Here is an 18,252-nt window from a genome sequence, read left to right as displayed (position 1 = left end):
CGGAGGCCGCAAACAAGCAAATTCTGAATGCCCTCAAAAAGAAACTGGATGAGTTCAAGGGAAAATGGGCAGATATGGTACCTGCCGTCCTTTGGTCAAACAGAACAACAGAGAAAGAGGCGACAGGGGAAAATCCTTTTAAACTGGCTTTCGGAGCAGAAGTAGTATTGCCGGTCGAGGTGGGTCTGCCCTCGTACCGAGTGAAGTATCAGAATCTGGACGCGAATCAGCAAGCTCTCAAGGAAAGTCTGGATTTCCTGCCAGAGATAAGACTCATGGCGGAATTGAAAACAGCTGCTTATAAGGACAGAATCAGTAGGGCCTACAACAAGAAAGTTTGGGAAAGGCCACTGGATGTCAATGATCTCGTCCTCCGAAGGACAGCTGCCACGGGGAAAGCGCATGCTGAGGGGAAGCTAACTGCGAACTGGGAGGGCCCGTACGTAATCGCTCAGAAGATAGGCCCCGGTTCCTTTATCCTTAGAGATATGGACGGGAAGGAACTCAAGAATTGCTGGAATGCTGATGTTCTGAAAAAGTATTATGTGTAGGCAATGATTGTAATTGGCCAAGAGCCTTTGATTGAATTACATAAATAATATGACCCACACTAGTGTTCTGATAAACTCTCTTGTTTATTATTGCATCATATCTTTGTTAGCATCTACGTAAAAAAAAAAAGCCATATAACAGGCTAAGTGCATTAACGGTCATATGACAGACCTAGCACACAAATTAAAGCCATATAACAGGCTAAGTGCATTAACGGTCATATGACAGACCTAGCACACAAATTAAAGCCATATAACAGGCTAAGTGCGTTAACGGTCATATGACAGACCTAGCACGCAAGATAAAGCCATATAACAGGCTAACCAAGTTAACGGTCACATGACAGACCTGGCACGCAAGATAAAGCCATATAACAGGCTGAGTACTTGTCATGTAGCGGATATAACGAATGGAAATAAAAGAACGAAAAAACAGAGGTAGACGACAAATCATACAAACATACGGACGACAACAAAACAAGCAATCAGAAATTCAAAAAGAACAGTATTTCCCATAGATTAAAAGCTAATGGCTTGGTGGCCAACTACAAAAAGATTATGGCGGCCAATATGAAAAAAGGCTTTTAGTCATAGAAAAAAGTACTTAGTGAAATAAGCAAAATAATAGTTCAAGAACGCCACCAAAGGGGCAAATTACAACATCATAATCCAAAAAAGTATTACAAGTTCGAATGCAAAAAACTAAAAGCTAATTCGAAGAGCAGGAAGAGCTGATAGATGGCCGCCAAAAGCTTCAAGAGGCAGGAGGTCCTGGCGTCGTAGGCTCCCGAGGATCCACATCCGCAATAGCGTCTTCATCCGCAAAGTTTGGATCCCCCTCAAAAGGCGACAGGTGCAGGCCGGCAGCATGAACGTCTTCAATGACATTCCAGTCAAAGCCTGGAACGCTTTTGCAAACACAACTCATAGCAGCCGCCCAACCGCCATCATACCTCTTATGCAGCTCCGCCACGTACTCATCCGAGGCTCTGAAGTCCGCAACAGCCTTGGCAGCACCCCGGGCCTCGGCTGCAGAAGCCTCAAGGACGGCAATGTCCTTCTCAGTATTGGCGGCCTCTACAGCCTTGGTCAAGGCCTTGACATTTTCTTCAGTCTCTTCCAGGAGTGCCGCCCTGTCCCTCAAGGTCGCCACTTCATCCTCCAAAGGCGCCACCTTCTTCTCAGCTTCCTGGAGTAAGTCTTGCCAAGTCTCCAATGAGGCCTTGTAAGAATCCGCCAGCCTCTGATACTCCAAATACTGCTCTATCAGCTCAATAGCAGCATTATTGGCCTACGAAAGCAAACAAGGGACGTTAAAAAAAAAATAAATAAATAAAAAAATAAAAAAAAAAGAGAAGAAGAAAAGTTAAATTTTACCACTAGCTGGTCGTGAGCGAACCTAGCAGCAGGAGTCTTCAGAGAGCCCGAAGGACGGTCCAAGGGTAGTTGCATACCCTTGAGAATACGATAGGCGAGGATGCCACCGTTTTCAGGGATGTCAGAGTACAAGGACTCATCTTCCCTGACGTCCCAGTTTGGCTGGTAAATCTTGCCAGGAGTCACAGTCTGGGGAGCGAAAGCGGCCGCCACGGTGTCGCTCAACGACACTTCCTTTTTCTCAATCCATTCCCGGAATCTATAAAAGATCCCAGGAGAAAGGTTGGAGAGGAAGCTAGGAGTGGCAATCAGCTCCCTCAATTTCTCCTTGATAGAAGAAGTGGTCTGGGAAACCAGAGAGCCACCGCCAGCCGTGCCGACGCCAACAACAGCGGCACCCTCAACTTGAGGCTCCTCAGTAGAAGGATCCAAGTCCTCTACCAGCACCTCGTTCATAGTAGAAGTGCCAAGGACCTCCACTGCCTGCCTTTTGTTGGCAGCAGAATCTTCAACAGTCTGCTCCCGATAGCGTCTCCTGCTCACTGAACCGCCCCTGGTGACGGTCCTAGTGATGGAAGGCCTAGGAGGAGCAGTGGGAGAGTTAGCAGCCGAAGTTGATGCAACTATTGGGACACGAGTGCTGGCAGAAGGACCGCGACCCCTTCGTCGGACAGTTTGAGGCCCATGACGGTTCCCTCATCAGACGGACCAATCCGAGAACACTACTTACCATTTTCATGAGCAGGAGAAAGTAGGAGAGCCGACAAAGGCTTATCCCCCAAGATGTACTTGGTATGGGGGAGCCAGATGGAAGGCTCCTTGGTTCTAACAACCTTCCCATCGTCAAAGGTGGTATCATAGTCGGCGGAAGCAAAGTAGTCATAGGCCGCTAACTCTTCCTCAGTTAACGGCTTCAAAGCTAGCTGCTCCATGTGAGGAGCAGGTTCTGTAAAATGACGGCGTACGGGATAGTCATCCGGCACCCGCACCCAGAAGAAAGCGTCCTGCCAGCCTTTCAAGCTGGTCATCTTAGGCTAAACCGTCATCTTCTTGTCAGCCGTCATAAGAGACCACCATCCAGCCAAACGGGAGGACCCGTTCTTCTTCAACCAATGAAGGTGGCGGAATAGGTTGACGGTCTGGGGAAAATCAAGGAAGCGTATCACCCAGATATACGCAATAAGGTTGCGAATGGCCAGAGGAGTCAGTTGGGCCATGCAAACATTGAAAGCATTTAGGATCTCCACCACAAAAGAATCCAGGGGAAAGCGAAGACCAAACTCAAAATGATGAGTATAGACGGCTACATGACCGGGAGGACAATCCGTTATAATGGATCCTTCTGACGGTACGATCAGTCGATAAGGGGTCGGCATATGGTACAAATCTCGGGCCACCTGGGGATAGTGCAACTCCAAAGCATCCCGACGCCATTGCTCATCTATAACTACTGTAAGAGGACCATTGCAGGCGTCCTCAGGAAGCCAAAGAGCATTCGTTCCCGGCCCAACCTCATCAGCCTCCTCTCGGCCAGATTGAGAATCTTCTTCAACCATTGGGGCCTTTGAAGCCGAGGCATCAGTCCGACGCTGATAAGTAGCTTCATTGCCGTCTTCTCGAGCCATGGCACTAGGAGAATCGTTGTCGTCACCTAGATCAATAATAGGAGGATTAGGAGTGACAGACTCCTGCAAGCGGTCGTAAAAGTTGGACGGGACCCTCACCCCCGCTTCCGCCAAACTGTCTAACCAAGCATGCTCTCTAAGAGGGGGGACATCAAGCCCAGGGACGACATCTGCTGGCGGATGCCTACGGGTACGCCTAGCTAAAATCTGGTGCCTACGTTCCCTAAGCGTCTGCTTGTCGCCACTTTGGCTAGCGGTCAAGTACCTTAAAGTCAAGTTTTGCTCCTCAGGAGTGGATGGGTCGTTAAGAAACTTAGACCTTAGCTCTCTCTCTCTATCAGTAGTGGGAGGTATGTCCGCTAACAGCCTAGTTCTCCCAACAGGGCTAGTTTCAAGCTCAGAGGTTTGGTCAACAGAGGGAGAAGAAGGATCACTTTCGGTTAAAAAAGCCTCACCAGAAGCATTTTGGCTATCAGATAGGTCCGACATAACGACGAAAACGCGAAAAAAGACTTAAGAAAAGGAGGAGAGAAATTATAGAGTTACCTGGAAATATAAGGTCGCCGGAAAAAGTGAAGTAACAAAGAGCAGAAGTCGCCGGAAAAGACAGGCAAAACTCCAACACAGCAAGAGCAACCTTGAAAGCTGAGAACTTTAACTCAAAAAACCACAAAAGCCAAAGCAAAGAACAAACCCAGACAATGCGAGTCGGAAAAACGCGAAATTATTAGTATCACAAGAACCGAGACGAAGAAACTAAGAAAATGGCGAACTTTTCGGCAAGAATCAAGCACTAGAAGTCGAGTTTTGGAGAAAAAGAAGTTCGAACAATGGGGGCTAAGTCAGAAGAGCAAGAGGAAGAAGAAAGGGATTTCTTGTAAGTAAGAGGATAAAAAATTCCAAAAGTAAACCGCCTTTTGCATTTATACCAGGATGAGTGGCCAGGATTAAATAAACTCTTCAACTTCCTCTCAGATGCGTGCCAAGTGTCAAGACTACACTAAAACCTAATAAAGCATTTGGGCGGGATTTTCGAAAAAGGTAATCATTAACTTTTCGAAATTCTTCAACTCCCTACGACGACACGTGGCACTTCACAAACCTACCCCATTAAGAAAAGACAAAAAATAAAAATAAAAATAAAAAAGAAATATAAAAATATCGTCGCAAAAATGTCCGCGTCCATCCGACAACATCTTTAGTGGTCGCGACCCCAAAAGATGCTGGGGGGCTAGTTGTATGGGTATAACCCAAGTTTATTAGCGGCCTTCTCATCTGTGGCCGCAAATAAGATTATGGACGCGAGTACAATAAAACCATTAAAAGCACCGTTCGAGCCAGTTCGTCCCCTAGGACCGACAGTGTTGGTGAACGCCTAACAAGACAAAATAAGGGAATCTTCCCACCTGTCAAATGCGTCATAGCCCTACACGTGTCAAAGGATTATACGCCCTGTCAGAGGAATAGTACTTCTATAAATACCCCAATGGTACTATTCTGCAGGTACAGTCTCTTACACACTAAAAATAGCTTCTCTCTCTCTCTAGTTTTTCTCTCTACATCCTAGTGGTCCAAATTACTGACTTGAGCGTCGGAGGGGGTTTCCTCAAAACCACCCCGAGGGTAGTTTACGTTTGCATCCTGTGCAGTTTTCCAGCAAGGACGTGAGCTCTCAGAACTTGGCGGACTCTTGCGAGGACGCTAACTGTTTCCAACCGAAACACTACCCTAAAAATGTCATTCAAAAAATAACGAAGCAACTATGATTGCAGGAAGAAATTGTGGACGTATGCATGTGTATCGATTTGGCATCATAGCTATTCATGACCAATAAGACTACGTAGTGTCCTTAAACTTTGATATTGGTGAATCTACGAGGAATTTATATACTCGCATTATAAAGTAGGGGGTGTTAATTTAATTAGGTTCTGTCACCAAAAAAAAGTAATCAGACAATCGCAAACTTGAAGCCGCATTAGAAGGGGGTAAATATCAACAATCATGCATCATGCTTAATGCATGTGAATTAGAGGACTATTACAGGTCATGGTATGAGACAGTGGGAGTTTTTTAGAAATACAGAAATCGGTGATCCGAGGAACATAAATATGTGTGAGCGAGGCAAGCCTACTCTATATCTTATACAGTCATTGATGGGCTGAACATATTCAATAGAAAGTTTATTGGCATAATTAGTTTTTCTTGTACTTACCGACTCGATTTCATTTCAATATTGCATGCAGGCCGTTCCTGATATTTTATAGGTTCGGGCGAAATTAAATCTCACGGGCCCTTAAATATGGTGGCAGAATAAAATTTTCACCACTCATTAGTACTTCATTTGGCAGTAATATAAGTACACTATGTTTTTTCTTAAACACACATCAAAATAAATAGTGAAGGTCATGTACATATCTAAATAGCATTAAAGTCAAAATGAAATATATGTTTAAATGAATAATGGAAACTTTTAAAATGAATTACTTCCTTCGTCTAAAATCACTTCTTACACCTATTAATATACATAACTTTAAAGGATTAGTATCAATTGTTTGTATGATAACTATGGGTTGTATCCAAAAATAAAATTGCAAAGGGTAAGTACGACTAATAAAAATAAAAAGTGTAGAAAGTATTGTGTGATAGAGGGTATAAAAGGAAAAATTGTAGATAAAAAAATATATAAACAGAAGTTGAATATAGAAAAGCCCAAAAAAAATATGGAAAAACAAACTTATCCTTATGCGATTTGAATCCGTGTCTTTTACACTAACAAGTGTAAAGCGAACCACCAAGCCAAACTTCATTTTGTTATTATAATTGTTGTTTCTTCCCTTTATTACAAGCTTTAAATCAAAACTGGGCCCCTTATATTGATAGGCCCTGGACGGTTGCCCCTCAAAACAACCCCAAGGCCGGGTCTGATTGCATGTAAGTAAATGATACCATTGTTTATTCTGGTGCAATATGAATGATACTATTGTGCAAGCTAGTGGCATTACAATGGTTTGTTATTAACTTGCATTAAAGCGATAACAAACTGCGTTTACATATTAACTGATTCATTAAAATACAATTGCAACCTAATCAAATTCGTCTTCTCCAGATTTATTTTCCTAGCATAAATTGTGTACTAATAGATTTTAGAATTAATTTGATAACAGTATGCCACTAGATCGACAATTATGAAGCCAAGAAGTGTAATACATTCTTCATTGCATAATATTGCATTGTTTAATAGGGAATCAATAAGATCCTCATTAACATTAATCACATAATTAATTATACATATCTTGACAAATCACATGGTCATACAAATCACTCAAAACACAAGCAATGACACCGTACTTACTTAAGAATACAAATGACTTGCAAATAACATAATCTAGCTAGATTAGTTGGCTTCTTAATTATTCTTAGATTTTACATGTTACAACTTACAACCACCATTATATAACTCAAGTTTGTTTTCATAACAGTACAACATAAATTAAATTCCTCCTTCGTTCCCTCCAACATTTGTGATTTGTGAAGGGAAGATGGTTTTTATGGTTTCTTCTTGTCACATTAATAAGCTTTGCATTATCTCTCTTTTATTGCTTGTTTTAGCAAAATCAAATGCAGCATATAATGTAGTGAGTTTCGGGGCAAGGCCCGATGGACGAACGGACTCAACCCAAGCCTTCCGAAAAGCATGGGCTTCAGCTTGTTTATCGGTGAAGCCCGCTATACTTGATGTACCCTGGGGAAGATTTGTGGTCCAGCCCATCTTCTTCAGTGGCCCATGTAGAGCTTCGGTCACATTAAGGATGAAGGGTACAATTATTGGCCCATCTGATTACCGTGTGTTGGCCCGTTCAAGTGTGTGGCTTATGTTCTACAATGTTAATGGGCTTGTTATTCATGGTGGTATTCTTGATGCTAGGGGTCATTCCTTTTGGTCATGCCGACGTCGTTTTGGGTATTGTTACAATGGAGCACAGGTAAACTTTCGTAGCTTTTTTGGTTTGTGGTGGTGGGGGGGGGGGGGGGGGGTGTTTGTTAATTTGTCAAATTCTCAACTAAACAACCGTTATATTTCAAGAATTCAAAGGAATAAGTATTACTCTTACACTGAAATACTATCAACAGTTAGTTGCAACACTTTATTATTGCATTATATATATATATATATATATATATATATATATATATATATATATATATATATATAAGTGATCAGTTCATAGAAGAATGCATACTTACATGATAAATGAGAATGAATTTTGCCAGCTATAACTCTTATGAATAAGTGATGTAACTTCAATGAAAAAGTGATGTAACTGCAAAAATAAGAATATTAGAAGAAAAAAATTCAAAATTTTTTTTTTCTTTTTGGGCTCAAATTTTTTTAAAGGGTATAACTCTAATGAACAAGTGTTGTAACTTTATCCAATCGTGTGGTTGAGATTCATTCTCATTTCTCATGTAAGGAGCATTCTCATGTGATCTTCATGCCTATATATATATAATATATATATAATATATATATATATATATATATATATATATATATATATATATATATATATATATATATATATATATAGGGGTAGGATCCGCTGAAAACAGCTCTTAGTTTGAGAACTGAAAACAAGGGTAACTTTTACCACTTTTAGGGTAACTTTATATAATTTAGGCGTAACTTTTGCCTGTTTTAGGGTAACTTCGTCATATTAAAGATATTTTGTATATTTCAAGGGCAACTTTATATATGGTAAGGGTAACTTTTAGTATATGTTTAGGATAACTTTATTATGTCATAATTAATTTTCGTCTTTCTAGGGTAACTTTGAGTATTATAAGGATAACTTTGAGTATATAAGAGTAACTTTAACTAAGGGTATCTTTAACTAATAGTATTACAGTAACTTTTAAGTCTTGATATCCCCCCCCCACCTTCTTCTTCAACCTTCATCTTCTTCAACCTTCTTTTTCTCCCTCAACTCTTATAATAAAAAATTAGGTTACCAAAAATCTTTGCTCAATTTTAGAGACTTTACTCATTTCTTATTTTTGCTCAATTTCATAGACTTTGGTCATTATGTTTTTGCTCAATTTGGGTGATTTTTGCTCATTAATTTACAAATTTTTGCTCATATTAAAATTGAAAGCTTACTTAATCTTCAATGGAGGTTGAAAATTGAAAACTTACCATCTCAGTTGTTGCATTGGAAACTTTAATCTAATCTCAAACGTTAGATTTCGCACAGATTAGTAACACATCTTGATATTATAAGCTCCTCTCTTTCTCTCTCTAAAACATCGAAACTCCCTTCCAAATACATGAATCTCGAGATACTTTTATTCGAAACTAATGAATTGAATTTTGATTTCCTAATTCTAAATTTTCGAGATACTTAATTAACCATGGAGGTCTTCCTTCAATGGAGATTGGAAAATGCTGCAAAAAGAGCTTCACTTAGCACGATCTTGAAGAGATAGCAACAGGAGAGAAAAACTATTTGGTAAAACATAATTGGATATTGCTGTTTACAAGAGAGAGGGAGAGAAAAAAAAAAAGAAATGGAAGCTAAATACTTGTGTCGATAGGATAATAATAGACGTACGGCCCAGATATGTTGTTTTTAGTTTTCAGCTTTATGGGTGTTTTCACAAGATCCTATTCCTATATGATATGATATATATATATATATATATATTATATTAATATATATATATTATATATTATATATATATATATTATTATATATATATATATATATATATATATATATATATAATTGATCAAAATTATTGGGATAATATCCAAAACAAATTTTGATATATAATAGAGCGTCTTGGATGTAGCATGTTACACCATAACTTATTGTATAACATGTATAATGAAATAGACTTTAACAAATATAACATGGATTATGCAAATGATGACCTAAATCTCATGTCATTTTGTCATTTATTTCATGCTATTTGAGTTTTTTATACAAAAGAAGTGGTGGCATGTGGGTTGTCACAACATAAATTATATGGTGTAAGAGTCACATAAAAGAGAGAAGTATTTCACTTATTTCAAAACCAAAGAATTTAGTATTTACAACCGTCAATGTTCTCAGGATCAGGATCTTACTTTGTATCGTATGGGTTGGTAGGATCGAATAGGTGGGATCGGATCATAATATTGGAAGATCCTGCAATTCGGTAGCTAATTATGCTTGAAGATGTTAGAGAACCTCATTTTAAAAATTTATACATATTAATAATGACTTATTTCATTTCCAAATGGTAATAGTTTTGAATATTATGATATTGTAGTAACATGCAACCAAAATCTAATAGGAGAAATAGGATATGTGAAATTACTTTGTGATTTTTTGACGATAGAATCGGATTTTAGAGTCATAAGATCGTAGAATCGTATTAAGTTCCTACCATGTGATTTTTTGTAGTTGGGGGATAAGGATCAGTAAGGACCTTCTATATCGTAGAATAGTAGGATCGTAAGATCCATATTTTAACAGCAACTAGTTTTTAGGCCCGGGCTACGCCCCGGGTACTTATATTTTCATCTACTAATAATTTAAATAATTACACCATATATCACTTGGTGTAACGGTAAATATATCTTACTTATTAATAGGTCATGGGGTCGATTCAAGATATCATTATATTTTTTCCAAAAAATATGATGAACAATCTATTGTTGGTTCATTGCACACGCGATAAATTCTAGTGTAAGAGGAAATGTTATGGCACATAAAGGCACACTTGAAATAAATTATACGCAATCAAGGAATTTGTGCTATGATTAACAATTTCACTGACCTTCTTTATGGGAGTCCGCTCTGACCTTTAAACTCCATCTCATGATTCGTATTCTCGAACAACAACAATAAGATTTGATTAGCATCAAGAATAATTTGTAAAACTACCCCATTAGTTACGAAGTAGAGGACTCTCACGTTTATGGTAAATTTTGAAAGGGGGGATGGAGCAAAGAGATGACTGCAAAAAAGAAAGCAAATAAGAAAAATAAAATATGTGGCTGGAAGTAGGGATTTATTCACATCACTAATTACAGCACATATCTATAACTTTGTGAATATATGAATCACTAAAATATGTTAGATGAGATAGTGAGTCTTTGGGAATCCTTACCTGAGGTTAGAGGTTCGAGACCAAGTTTTAGTATATATATTTTAAAATAATGATTACCTGACTTACTGTTGATTAATAGACATGTGGCAAAATTCTAGTGGCGGAAGGAGGGTGCCACATGGCGCATAGACGTTGTTATAATTATCACTAATTAGATTACGAGAGATGTTAAATAATTAATAGTCAAACTTGAAGTTTGAAACTAATAAAAATGATAATGCATTGATTAAAGTTTTAATGACATAAATATATCTACATTGACAGTCCATATCCTTTACGTCATGCAACAATGTAGTGGTGCGAGGGCTAACATCATTGAATAGCCAAAAGAGCCACATGAGCATAAAGAACAGCAACAATGTGGCCCTTCAGTATTTGAGACTAAGAGCTCCAAGCGGTAGCCCTAACACTGATGGTATGAACATTCAACATTCTAATCGTGTTAGCGTCTACAATTCCGCTATAATGACCGGAGATGATTGCATTGCAATTGGACCTGGTACCCAAAATATGGTCGTCAATAAAATTGCTTGTGGCCCCGGACATGGTATCAGGTTTGTATCTCTTCTCTAACTATTTTTCTGAATGTGATAACAGTTGCTATCATCTTTCATGTTGAATCAGTATCAAATGTGTGCTTATTACTCATATAAATTCCTATTGATTTTTAATGATACTTGGTTAAGTTTTTATGGGTTTGATAGAGTATAAAACTATTTTTAAGATTCCTACCATTAGTTTAAACTATTGTTTGAGTTGGTCTTTATGGTACCAGAGTTAGCGTGACGAAAGGTTACTAATTCAAATCTCATCCACCCCTCCTTTCTAAGTGGAATATTTAGCGTCTGGTATGAGTTAGGTCTGTGTTTCATCCACACATCAAGCCCAACGGGCTCCCGTGTGAGGGGGCGTGATAGAGTATGAAGCTATTCATGGTGGTCCAACCATCAATTTAATCTTTTGGTTGAGTTGGTCCTTTAATAGGGCTCAATCATTTTTGAATCTCATGTGGGTGTAACTTGTTCGTTCAAGCGATAGTGTTGTTTAGTTCTACAAGGATTCCATTTGTTTACAAACTTGAATTTAGTGATAAGGTTCTAAGATACTAACGGTATTAAAAAGAAGTACATACTTAAGTTTAGGTGGTGTTAGAATGGTTAGAGTAGTCATACTGTAAGTAAGAATGTCAATGGGGCGGGTCAAATAGGAGACTGGTCCTATCCCTCTCCAATTAGGTCGAGGATGTGGATCTAGGTTTTGTGGGTGGTGGAATGAGGATGAAATAAAAATAAAATCTGCCATTGGTGATGGGTGAGGGGTGGATCTTAGGTTGTACCCGCCTCATCCCCATCCTGCCGCCCCATATCCATGTTGACAAAAAAAGATGTTTTTGAAAGAAAAAATTATTCATTTTGACTAATTTTGATTTACATAATTACATGTTGAGTATTATGTAATTTAAATCCTATAAGAATGCCTTAATTCTTTGTCTAAAATGTGCAATATACTAATTTTGCACCCTTCTATTTTATTCTTTAGATGGGTCTAAGATGGAGTTTAGGTGAGTGATGGGGGGAAAGGACGAAAGGTGGGATTAGGTGGGTATGGATATATACCCAGGTGGATGCTGAGCCGGGGATAGTTTCAAATTAATCCGAGTAAAGGAGGATGGAGTCGGATTTTGAACCCATGTGGGAGATACGATGTGGACGGATTTGGGGATGAAATTATTAAGTGGAGATGAGAATTAATGGAGAGGGAAACATCCACCCCATCCCGACCCATAAACATCCCAAACTGTAGTGATGAAGAATTTATAACACACTTTTTATTTTTATGGGGTGCCATTAATCTTGTATTATTTGTGATAGTTCCAGAACTATTATCTTGAATAGGTTTACGTACATGCATTCTCCTAGTTATTACTCCTTTATTTCATTACTCCACATTAAACAAGGTCCTCTAAAAGAAGAGTTGTTTGGTAATCGGTTGTTGGTGGTTGGATTTGGGTGGTTTAGTTGGCTTATTTGATTGGTGGAAGTATTGGTTGTGGTAAAAATAGTTATAGTTGTTCACGATTTATTAGAGAGTTTGTGGGCCAACAAGTTTTGGCTTAAAATCCATCTTTTCAACCAATGAAAAAGCCAATCGCTAACACTTTTTTGGCTGTCTAATCAAATTTGAAAAGCCAAAAGTCAATACGAAAGTCATTTACCAAACATAGCCTATAAGTGCTTCTATTCGAAAATACTAAATTATGGTCCTGTTCAACTAAATGCTTATATAAACTAAATGCTTATATATAAATTTGGGCAGCCTAATTGACATGACACTTTAAACGGGTATGTTGTTGCTCAAGTACACTTTCCAATAGGGTGTTCATAATCGGGTACCCAGATGTACATTACCTCATTTGTAAGTATTTAGAAATTTTGGCCCATACCCTAACCCGCAAAAACCGAGTACCATATTGGCTCATAGCATACCCTAATTCTTGGGTTGGAAAAAACATTCACGACGGCTTGGCAGTTTGGCACTTCTTTAATTAGTACTTGCATATGCATTAGCTCTCCAAACATTCATTTAAATCTTTGTAATATCTTGTTATACTTAAATAATCAGATTAATATAGCATAAAATAAACCCAAACTTTTACTTGACTACCGTCTAACATACTTATATTAATATGAACCGTTTCAATTATAGGCGTTCCGTCATTTTCAGTACAAGTAAGGATTATTTTTGAGCAATACCAACTCTACATCATTTTTTATAAAATTGGTCCCATTAGGTGAATTGCCTACTACAACAGGTAAAATGAATTTTCTTTCACCTTTGGTGGGTTGTTGGCCACAATTTCTCCCCTAGCATCCCCTCTCCTCCCCTTCCACCCCCTTCCGAATGTTAAACTTGTTACCCTCCCTTCCCAACCCCAAACCTTCCACCCTTCCCATCCCCTCCCTTGCCACCCCTTCCCTTCCCCAAACCTGTCAGCCCCTTTAAAACCCCTCATCTCATTCAAATAATTACGCACATAATCCACAAAAGTATCAAACAATGTTCTAGAAAAAAAGCCTAAACATCTGTAAGCTATAATATAGGCCCTATAGTTAAAAAGAAATATCCCTAGTTCAAAATAAAAGAGCAAAAAAATCAAACAAAGAAAGATGAAATTAATTGATGCAAAAAATAAGAGAAAGAAATTCCCTAAAGTAATTCATGCAAAAAATAATGATGCCGTGAAAAACAACGGCCATGAGGTGGTGGATTTAGATAGTGTTGCGCCGAAACAAAGTTTAAATCCAAACAATTGAAACACGAAGAAGGGAGTAATTTCTCATGGAAAGTAGCCACGAAGAAAAAGCAACCAGAGGAGATTTGATGGGATTTGTTTCCCATAAATAAGGACGAAGAGAATCAGAAAGCAGAGGAGAGAGAAAAATTAGACACCAAGCACAGAGAATGGGAAGAGGAGGGGGTGTTAGACATCCTAATTTTCGATTTGATTTTGGTGGGGAAAAAGGAGGGGTGGGAGAAGAGTACGGGCTGGGAGGATCAAAAGCTGCGGTGGCGATGACGAAAGAGTGATTCACCAGATAGCCTTACTATTTCCACAAAATGCACGAAATGCCCTTAATGACTAACGATGTCAATCTTCATTACTCATTAACCCTAATTAACCCCTCTAAACCTAATTAAGTCCTCTAACCCTAACTCCAAAACCCTAACCCCTAACCCCTTAAACCCTAAGCCCCACTCTAAACCCTAACCACCCAACGCCCTCCCCCACCCCTTCCCCCACCCCCACAGCCCAACCCCACCCCCACCCCCACCCCCGCAGCTCACCCCCTCCCCTGCTGCCCCTCTCTTCCCCTCCCCCGCAACACCCCCATCTGCCCTCAAATGTCCCCCATCTTCCTTAAAACGCCCCTCTTCCCTCCCCCGCAACAATCGTCTCAAGAAGAGTACATGGGAGGGTGTCGCGGCTGCTTCGCAGTGGTGCAACGAGAGCAGAAGAGGGAGGAGAGAGAGAGCGGTGAGATGAGTGCATTGAGGGTGGAAGCTTGAAAACAAAGGTGCGAAAATCTTGGGTTTCTTTGCTTGTGTTTTCCGACGGTGCAGGAGAGGGGATGTGGGGGAGGGCAGTGGGGAGTGGGGGGCAGTAGGCTACGGGGGATGGGGGATGAGGGTGAGTTGGGGGGTGGGGGGAAGGGGTGGGGGAGGGCATCAGAGGGGAAGGGCTATGGTGGTTGGGTGCGTGGTTAAGGTTAGGTTTAGGGTGGGGTTGGGATTTAGAGGTTAGGGGTTAGTATTAGGATTTTGGGTTAGGTTTAGAGGGCTTAATTAGGATTAGAGGTATTAATTAGGGTTAATAATTAATGGAAACTTGACACCGTGAGTCATTAAGGCATATCGAGCATTTGTTGAAATAGTAAGGTTACCCTAGTGTATTTTTGTAACAACAGGGGCACCACATGATTTTCGAAATACGACACGGGTAAATGGTGAAAAAATCGTTTATTTTTAGTATTTTTAGAGCTTGAAATTTTGATTACTATTACGATATAATATAATCTTAATATTTACATAAGGCTTTTTCAGTTTTTTGCTTGATGAATGACATACCTATAAAATTTACCAAAAGCATTTATCTATTTTTGCAGTATTGGTAGCATGGGAAACAGCCTACGTGAAAATGGAGTACAAAACATTGTAGTGTCAAATGTAGTGTTTACGAAGACAACTTTTGGTGCAAGAATAAAGTCATGGGCTAGACCTAGCAACAGCTTCGTCCGTGGCATTACATTTCGCAATCTCATCATGCGCAGTGTCTATTATCCCATCCTCATTGATCAAAAATACTGCCCTAATAACCAATGTCCTCACCAGGTAATGATGCTTCTAACATGAAGCTAATTAAGGTTCTTTTTAATTTTCTTAACTTATAGTACTTATACTAATGATTTTTTTTTTTGTCGTGAAACAAACTTAATTTTGCTAAATTTAACTTAGTTATTGCTCAACTTCAACTTATTTTTTACTAAATTTAACTTACGTTTGCTAAGTTGAACTTACGATTACTGAATCAAACTTATTTTTGGTAAAACTTATTTTGATATATTAAGAGAACTACAGCCTAATATGAAAAAGCGGGATGAAAATAGTATTCATATACTACCACATGACTTTATGCATCTAGAAAGTTTTTCAGTTGAAATTCAAATCTTCTATCTCACAATTCGTATATTATTTACATGTCACTTCTTCTTATTGACTGATCATCGTGTTTTTATAATTGATATTATAAATTGACGCCTTATCTTAAAATAACAACTAATCAAGAAGCCGCACCCAAGTAGTATTAAGGTTGTGGGATAGAAGACTTGGGTGCAAATTTCTGAAAGAGTAAACTTGTGAATGTAGGCCCCAATTTTCTTCTCATCATACTATAAAAGAACATACTAGATTTATCACTGACATTTTTTTTTTTTTTTTATAATTTCTATCGGCAGAATTCAGGGGTGAAGATAAGTAATGTGAATTATATAAATGTAAAAGGTACGTCAAGGTTCAAAGAAGCAATGACATTTACATGTAGTCCGACTAATCCATGCACAGGGATCAAATTGAAAAATATCAATCTAAGTTTTGGAGGTAAACCAGCGACATCGTCTTGCAGCTATGTTCGTGGCACTAGTCGAGGCCGAGTTGTCCCTCGAAGTTGCTTTTAGAAATTAGAAGCTCATTTCTTATGAGTCATCAATTGATATAATTAAACCTGAATTAATGCCTTATAGCTTAAGAAGGCTTTATAAATTAAATGTTCTTTCTTTAGAGAGGCTCTTGATTAATCTTGTATATGCACTTCAATCAATGATGGCTTATTTCTTGTTGAAGTAACTCGGGGCCTGAGATTGTTGTGTGTCACATCTTGATCATATTGTATTATTTATGCATTTACTGTATGATGAAAATGTAATTTCATCTGAAAGGCTTAATAAAATTTCCTTCAGTTTGTGTAAATATAGTTAAATATGCTTAATTAAATTGACCTCTAGGTAGCAGGTGTAAATTAGCTAAGACCAATCAGCATTTAGGACTCTTTAGAAGTATATGGAAGAGGACAAAGAAATTTCACCACTAATGTGCTCCTAAATCCTAATAGTATTGATCCTATAACTTTTTTGCAAAATCACCAACACATTTTTAAGGAAGTTATGATAAGAGGAGAAATATAGTAATAGATTAAAGAAAAAGATACTAACAAATAAGGTAAATAGGTAATGTTGCAAGTATTGTAAAACTGTCAAATATGAAACTCAACTTCTATTTATAGCCCCAAGATTACTTAAAATCACCCAAAAATTATTTTTTTAGACAATTTTACCCTTCTTTCTTTTTTCATACCACCCACCACCACCTGCGACCCCCGGCCACCCCTGCCATCCCGGCCAGTCCACCCCTGTCATCCCCTACCTCCCCAACACCACCACCTTCGCGTCACCCACACCTTCGATGAACAGATTTTTTTTTTAGAAAGGGCGAACGTCCGGCCAGGACGATCGCCCCATGGCACAAACGTCCGGCCAGGACGTTCCGGCCATGGGGCGATCGTCCGGCCAGGACGTTCCACCCATGGCCGGAACGTCCTAGCCGGACGTTCGTGCCATGGGGCGATCGTCCTGGCCGGACGTTCGCCCTTTCTAAAAAAAAATTCTGCTCTTCGAAGGTGTGGGTGACGCGAAGATTGGTGGTTGGGGAGGCTAAGTGCGACGAAGCATGTGGAAGGAAGTAGAGGTGTTAGTGGTGGCAGGAAGCTTGTTGTAGTGTGTTAAAGTAATTGTTTCTTATTAGATGGAAGATTTAAAGATCATAGTATCGAAGCATTTATATTTTCTGTAAAACAATGCAGAACTGAACTCGAAACGAGCGATAGAAGCTTTTGCTGTTATGTGCTTGTGGTGGGGAATTGTGTATCTAGAGCATGAAGATTTGATTTGTTCAGCAAATATATGTTTGATTGGCTTATATATTTGTCCGCGGAGTTAAGTTATATCATCTAATTGTGTGCATTTCGATTTTCGATCACTAGATGTTTCTGGTTTGCAATTTGATCTATTATAAGTGTTAGTGTTGTTTCGTCGGTGGAGTTTCCGACGAGTCCCAATTTTTTGGGTGGGGTGAGTGAGAGAGGAGGTGAAAGAGAAGAGGGTAAAAAATCAGAAAATATAAGTAAAGGGTATTATGGTATATTCATGTGAGAGTTTGGGCGATTTTAATTATTTTAGGGGCGATGTTTAACAATTCTCATATGAAAATGTTATAATTAATATAGAAAAGAGCAAGTATTCCTTTACATTACGCAATCTACACCTAGTATGACTCGGTATTGGACTCCCATTTCCCAATAAATAACAAGCACAAACTATCTTATCATGGTGTAGAGAACGACTCAGATCTTGGAATCGACTAAAAAAAATTCCTTTGTCGGAGAGTAAGAAAATTAAACTCACTGTCTGGGTTTATAAACTATTACCTAACTA

At 38.9% G+C, this 18,252-nt stretch overlaps 1 protein-coding gene across 1 annotated transcript; it reads left to right on the top strand.

Moving 5' to 3' along the window:
* Window positions 1-7,089: 7,089 nt before the first annotated feature.
* LOC125495533 (polygalacturonase-like) lies at window positions 7,090-16,689 on the top strand. Its single transcript, XM_057393253.1, has 4 exons — window positions 7,090-7,536; window positions 10,973-11,262; window positions 15,373-15,598; window positions 16,222-16,689. The coding sequence occupies exons 1-4, from the start codon at window positions 7,093-7,095 to the stop codon at window positions 16,438-16,440; spliced, it is 1,179 nt and encodes a 392-aa protein (XP_057249236.1). The 5' UTR covers window positions 7,090-7,092; the 3' UTR covers window positions 16,441-16,689.
* The last annotated feature ends 1,563 nt before the right edge of the window (window positions 16,690-18,252 follow it).

This window comes from Beta vulgaris, chromosome 3 (assembly GCF_026745355.1).
Source record: "Beta vulgaris subsp. vulgaris cultivar EL10 chromosome 3, EL10.2, whole genome shotgun sequence".
Lineage (NCBI taxonomy): Eukaryota > Viridiplantae > Streptophyta > Magnoliopsida > Caryophyllales > Amaranthaceae > Beta > Beta vulgaris.
This window is presented reverse-complemented; position numbering and strand designations above follow the sequence as displayed.